This window comes from Monopterus albus, unplaced genomic scaffold (genome assembly GCF_001952655.1).
Source record: "Monopterus albus unplaced genomic scaffold, M_albus_1.0 scaffold34.1, whole genome shotgun sequence".
Lineage (NCBI taxonomy): Eukaryota > Metazoa > Chordata > Actinopteri > Synbranchiformes > Synbranchidae > Monopterus > Monopterus albus.
In genome coordinates this window covers 3,452,149-3,459,096 of record NW_018127914.1, presented here as the reverse complement: position 1 = coordinate 3,459,096, position 6,948 = coordinate 3,452,149, and the positions used below count along the sequence as shown (strand labels likewise).

The 6,948-nt window shown below is 39.2% G+C and overlaps 1 protein-coding gene across 4 annotated transcripts in view; it reads left to right on the top strand.

Annotated features, from left to right (window-relative positions):
• The window catches only part of neu1 (neuraminidase 1), a 13,730-nt gene extending 9,149 nt beyond the window's left edge, over positions 1–4,581 (top strand). Inside the window, exons 4-8 of one of the 4 annotated variants that reach the window (XM_020597745.1) lie at positions 1,219–1,401; positions 2,329–2,548; positions 3,280–3,515; positions 3,649–3,682; positions 4,310–4,581. In XM_020597745.1, the coding sequence (XP_020453401.1) occupies positions 1,219–1,401; positions 2,329–2,548; positions 3,280–3,500 (624 nt within the window). In that variant the 3' untranslated portion in view covers positions 3,501–3,515; positions 3,649–3,682; positions 4,310–4,581. Of the gene's footprint in view, positions 1–1,218; positions 1,402–2,328; positions 2,549–3,279 lie in introns of all 4 variants that reach the window. The other 3 variants (XR_002274730.1, XM_020597744.1, XM_020597743.1) reach the window with 3 other exon arrangements.
• The last annotated feature ends 2,367 nt before the right edge of the window (positions 4,582–6,948 follow it).

Here is a 6,948-nt window from a genome sequence, read left to right as displayed (position 1 = left end):
TGTGTGACAGAAGAGTGTCAGCAAGAATCAAAGGAAAGGTGTACAAGACAGTAGTGAGACCAGCTATGCTGTATGGGTTAGAGACTGTAGCAGTGAGGAAAAGACAAGAGGCAGAGATGGAGGTAGCAGAGATGAGGATGTTGAGGTTCTCTTTAGGAGGGACCAGGATGGACAGGATTAGGAATGAGCACATCAGAGGGACAGCTCAGGTCGACTGTTTTGGGGACAAGGTCAGAGAGGCCAGATTGAGATGGTTTGGACATGTGCAGAGGAGGGATAGTGGTTATATTGGTATAAGGGTGTTGGAGATGGAGCTGCCAGGCAAGAGGTCAAGAGGAAGGCCAACGAGGAGATATATGGATGTGCTAAAAGAGGACATGAAGTTAATTGGGGTGAGAGTAGAGGATGCCGAGGATAGAGTTAGGTAGAAACACATGATTCGCTGTGGCGACCCCTAACGGGAACAGGCGAAAGAAGAAGAAGTGTTCTTCCAAAAGATTAGTTTTTTGGCTTTTACCTTTATTTATTTTTACTAGTGGTCAGTCATAGTGCTGTGGTAGTTGTCATGTCATCCATGTACACTCTTATGGGTGGTAGCTGTTGCCCTGCTCTCTCCTATTGTGACCCATCTATGCCATAGTAAACACTAGCGGTGAGATTGTGCATCCTGCCATGATGCCTAGCTATAGTACACTCTACTGTTGTGAAACATACCTGTATATTCTGAAAATATTCTCTCACTATTCCTTTAACTAAGTCTGGTACTTTAAAATAAACTAGTAGGCTGTGTGGTACAGAACCAAAGGCACTGGCTAACTGCATTTGCTTGTGTGCTCTAAACATCCAGAATAACCTGCTTTTCTGGCTTTCTGCACTAAGGTGTTAATACGCTTATTCCTGTCTAGGTAGCTCGACAGCCTTTGGGCCACTACACGAAGGAAAATCTTGCCTTATACATTCATAAGGCAAATAGGCCTAATAGATATGTGGTGTAACACACAGCATCTACGTTGTATTTGCTCAGGTTAGGCATTGGCTGGCCCAGTTACCTTGTAATGGCAATGATATTTCTTTCTGAATTTAAACTGATTTTTAGTTTTTTATGTCCTCATTCATACAAACATGATTTGCACAGTTGAACACACTTTCAGCTTTAGTGTCTTTCTGCGCTTTTGTTTGTGGTGCTGAGTCTGTCCTTTTTTGTCTTTTTCACTACAGAAGCGCTACAACCCAGCCAAGGGGCGGCTGGTGGTTTGTGGTCATGGAACAATAGAGGGAGATGGCGTCTTTTTAATCCTGAGTGACGACCACGGACAGAATTGGTACAATGGTGGAGGGTTGAAAAGTGTCCCCTACAACCAGAAGAAGAGAGCACAGGACTTCAATCCTGATGAGTGCCAGGTACTTTTTCTGCTGTTTATAAATATGTTTTGTGGAACACATGATGATTATTGATGATTACACCTATTCTGTAGTAGTGTAGTGTAATCCATACTGTCTGTCTTAGGTCTACAGTTGTATTTCAGATTTACTGACTTTCTTAACCTGTCTCAGTTAATCATTAAACTCACTGTAAGTCAGAATTTTTAGCTTCTAAAACACACAAATATTCTTCTCTAAAATGACCCAGATGAAGAGTAAGTATTGCACATGTCATTTAGACAGAACTACAACTCCAAATGAATGCTAATGTTGCTTTGTGACTGCTGGATGTATGAATAGGAAATTACTTTTCTAACATGTTATTTATACTAACCCTTTGTTGGGGCAGTTTATCTGTCAGCATGTTGTGGAGTATTTCTGCCCCCTAGTGGGCAAAAAAATCAACTAATGCAGTTTTCAAATTTGGATTTTAAAACCCCACCATATAAACAAGACCGGTGTGGTATAGCAGTCGTGCATTCATTATTCACAGTGATACCAAGGTGTCATAATTAATGTGACACCAGTTAATGAATGTTTAACATCACTCCTTCCTAAATCACAAAGTATTACACACTGTCAGTTAAAGCAGAGGTGGCCAATTCCAGTCCTCGAGGGCCACTGTCCTGCTTGTTTTCCAACTATCCCTGCCTGACCTGCTGCTGATTACCTGGCTCAGGTGTGTTCAGTCAGTCAGAAGCTGGAAGATACCATCTTAGATGAAAGTGGAGTGATACCAGTTCACTTTATCTTTCGTCACTCCACTTTCTGGCTGAACACACCTGAGCCAGGTAATCAGCAGCAGGTCAGGCAGGGATAGTTGGAAAACAAGCAGGACAGTGGCCCTCGAGGACTAGAATTGGCCACCCCTGAGTTAAAGCCTTTCCTCTCTCTGCCCTTCTGTAGCTGGTTGAGATGAAGGACGGAAGCATTGTCATCAATGTTCGCAATCAGAATAACTACCACTGTCGGTGTCGCATGGTGATTAGCAGCCAAGATGGGGGATTGTCCCTGCCCATAGATAATCTGTTCTTTGACTACACGCTGGTGGATCCTGTAGTAGCAGCTGGAGCTCTGCAGAAGGACGGGGTGCTGTATTTCACCAACCCTTCCAATGAGTATCAGAGTATGAAAAACTTTTTCTTCCTCCCTAAGCTTTTGTCACTGATGCTTAGTGATGATTGCAGTGAGTTTTTATGTACTCTTGCATCATACTGTATTTTGTAACTTGATCATGTGTTTTATACATAAAATCTTCATGTGTAATATGACTAGTCACTAGTAGCTATAGCTATGAAATAAATGTAGTGGAGTAAAAAATAAAATATTTGTAGTAGTACACAGCTGCTTAAAACTAGAATACTCAAAGTACTAGTACCTCAAATTGTACTTAGCGTGCTGAGGAAATGTCAGCATTAGTGAAAAGAACTCATGTTCTTTTCACTAATGCTGATGCTTTCCTTAATGAGAAAACAATATATCAGTTTTCTTTGTCAGATTTATCATCCATGTTAAAAACGGTCCGTGAATGAGCATTAGAGATATTGGTTCTTTTCATTATTGATTAGTCATTTATGGCTATGAAACACCACAGGTCTGCAGAGCCGAATGTGACATCTTCAGATGTCTTTGTTTTTGATGACCAAAAGTCCAAATACCCAAAAATATTTAGTTTATAATGATATATGATAAAGAAAAATGGGAAATCCTCTCATTTGAGAGACTGGAACCACGGAAATTATTACTCGGTTATCAAAATAGCTCCTGCATATGTTTCTGTTGATTGACTAATCAGGTAATCCACTCATTGTCTCAGCTCCAACAAGCATACTAACTTCTTGCATTATCCCCCCTCAGGAGTTAACCTAACCTTACGCTGGTCACTGACTGATGGCAAATATTGGGAGAATAAAGCTGTCCAGATATGGGCAGGGCCAAGTGGCTACTCCTGCATCACATCACTTGACAGAGGTTCTCCAGAGGACCGCAAGTACATTTTTGTCATCTATGAGAAGGGCCACAAGGACTATTATGAGACTGTCTCATTCGCCAAGATCCACCTCTATGGTGGCCGGTAGAGTGCGTGATAGGAGGTAAGGTCATCAATATGGGAAAACAGTGAATGAAGACATTGATCCTACACTCTTGTCTGAAAAGCACTGAACAGATTTGGTAGAAAAATGTCTTAGAATGTCTCTTGTATTTCACCCTGTGTTTGTTTCCCAGTACAAATGCTGAAGGGAAAAGGAACCAGACAGAGGTTGGTTACTCCCATGACATTCTCAGGAAGAAAATAAGACTTTTAAAACCTATTTAATGATAATAAATATGGGAAAAATAAGAGGCTTTGCAGAGTGAGTGGAGAATATGTTTTTAGCTTATGATGAAGCTATGTGCAAGTATTTTAAACATTTTATCTTTCTGTTTTCTAAACTTTGCACAGCTGATAAAAGCACACATCTCCCACATTTGATCAGCTGTGTTTTGCTAAAAATTTGCACAACTATAATACTTTTTAATTTTGTTCATTCTAGATGAGAGAATATGTAACTGAGTAAGGGATACTGTTGGAGAATATAAATCTAAAGATTATTTTACAAAGGTACACTGGTTTATACACAATTTAAGCCACATTGTTATGTAATTATTCTGTTTATAAGTTTACAACACCTCATTTTATATATGATACTATTCCACACTATCATCCATTTTCCATATAGAGCTAAAGATACTTGATCTTTGTAGGCTCATAAAAATGGTGTTAATTAACAACAAAGCAATATAAATTTTGAGGAGCTCTAGCAGAGATCATGTGATGGCTAAATAACTGACAAATTCACTGTGTTCTTGGCACAGGTGTGAAATTATTCCTGTTTTTTTTTTTCAGATATGGTTTTACGCTGTGGCCTACTTTAAAATCTGGTGGTTCCGCACTTGAAATTTTTATGAAGATTTTTTTTTTGCTGCCTTTTTTAAGATGTATGTGCCATGAATTCATGCTTATAGAAATGGATCCTGCCTTTGTAAAACCAGAAAATGTATAAATGAATGTTAATAGCTGTTGTGTGTGAGAATGTGTTTGAATGTTCTCTAATATTTCCAGTTGGGAGTTGAGTGGTTTTAGAAAAACAAGGAGTATAATTAAAAGATGAGATGTGCATGTGCTAAACTTTTGCATAAGACTGTAAGAGTAAAGAACAAAGTGCATATTGTAGCCGAATGTAATTTGACATTTCGTAGTGAGTCTGAACTCCGCTTTATGCAGATTTGGATGTTTTACTTTCAAATCAAGTCTCCATTTGTACTCTGTATTACCAGCATTGTACATAGGGTTGTTTTAATTAACTTTGTGCTGAATTGTGATGATTTTTTTTCTAAATCTGACTCAATCTCTAGAATAAAAAAAAAATATTTACAGCATTTGTATACCACTTTATTTACTGTGTGCACAGTCAAACAGATTTGCAGTGTCATTCATGAATTAAGAAAACTTTTTTTCATGAGCAGCAACTGATACACTAAAGCTGGTGTGAATTCAAGCATTTTCTCAAAAGAGATGCTATAAAGGTGCCACTGTTTATGTTCCAATGAGAGTGTGCTTCATTTAAACGAGGGCTGAAGAAAAAAAACACCCGAAAATGACAAATTTTGATATTGTTTTTATTCTACATTTATTTTTAAATTATGACAACCCAGAGTTGAGTCCAGGATGCAGGGTCGCAGTCTTGCACGCCTCTCTGCTGTCTCCTTGCAGCTGCTACCCACCCAACGCTCCCAGTACCCCATAGAGACTGTGTCTGCCCCCCGCCCACCTAAATTATATAAATCAAGAATCAACTCCAGAGGAGTTATTCATAAGAACCTAATTAAAATTAAGATGACTCCTCTTATAGTAGAAAGTAATAGGACAATCAAATGTGGACTATTAAATATCAGATCTCTCTCATCTAAATCTCTGTTAGTGAATGATTTGATAAGTGAACATCACATTGACTTATTGTGTCTTACTGAAACATGGTTACAGCAGGAAGAATATGTCAGCCTAAATGAATCCACTCCACCTAGGCACAGTAACTGTCACATCCCTCAAAACACAGGCCGAGATGGTGGTGTGGCAGCAATCTTTGACTCAAGCCTATTAACCAACCCTAGACCTAAACATAGTTATAACTCATTTGAAAGTCTCACCCTGAGTCTCTCACACCCAAACTGGAAAACTCAAAAGCCTGTTCTGTTTGTGATTGTATACCGTCTACCTGCTCCTTATTCAGAGTTTTTAAGTGAATTCTCAAACTTTCTGTCTGATTTAGTGCTTAGTACAGATAAAATAATCATAGTAGGCGACTTTAATATTCATGTAGATGCCGACAATGACAGCATCAACAATGCATTCTGTTCATTATTAGACTCAGTTGGCTTCTCTCAAACTAAATAAACCCACTCACTGTTTTAATCACACTCTTGATCTGGTTCTGACATATGGCATCAAAACTGAACACTTAATAGTTTTTCCCCATAACCCTCTTCTGTCTGACCATTTTCTAATAACTTTTGAATTTCCATTAATGGATTATACTCTATGTGGGAAACAATTCCACTACAGCAGATGTCCATCTGGCAATGCTGTTACCAAGTTTAAGGAAATAATTCCATCTTTATCTACTTCAGTGCCGTTTGCCAACACAGTGGAAGGAGGCCACCTTAACCTTACTCCCACACAAATCGATAATCTTGTTGATAGTACTGCAGCCTTCCTGCGTAATACACTTGATACCATTGCCCCTCTGAAAAAGAAGGTAGTGAAACAGAGGAGGCTAGCCCCATGGTACAGCTCGCAGCTCTGCTCCCTAAAGCAGGCATCACGAAAAATGGAAAGGAGGTGGCGCTCCACTAAGTCAGAAGAGTTTTCTATAGCCTGGAAAGATAGTTTAATAACATATAAGAAAGCCCTTCATAGTGCCAGAACCACATTTTATTCATCACTGATTGAGGAAAATAAGAACAACCCCAGGTTTCTTTTCAGCACTGTAGCCAGGCTGACAAAGAGCCACAGTGCTGTTGAGCTTAACATTCCCTTAGATCTCAGCAGCAATGACTTCATGAGCTTCTTTACAAATAAAATCACAACTATTAGAGAAAAAAATTGCTCGGACCACTCCCACAGCTCTTGCAGATGTGCCATCTACTACAATGGCTTTAGAAACATCTGTAAGACCTCATTTATACTTGGACTACTTCTCCCCTATAGATCTCTCTGAGTTGACCTCAACAATTGCTTCATCTAAATCATCAACATGGCTCCTGGACCCCATCCCGACCAGGCTGCTCAAAGACGTCTTTCCCCTAATCAACACATCCATACTAGATCTGATTAACCTCTCTCTATTAACAGGTTATGTTCCACAGGCTTTTAAACTTGCAGTAATTAAACCTCTACTCAAAAAGCCTACTCTTGACCCAGGTGTCCTAGCTAATTATAGACCAATATCCAATCTCCCATTTATTTCCAAAATCCTTGAAAAAGCT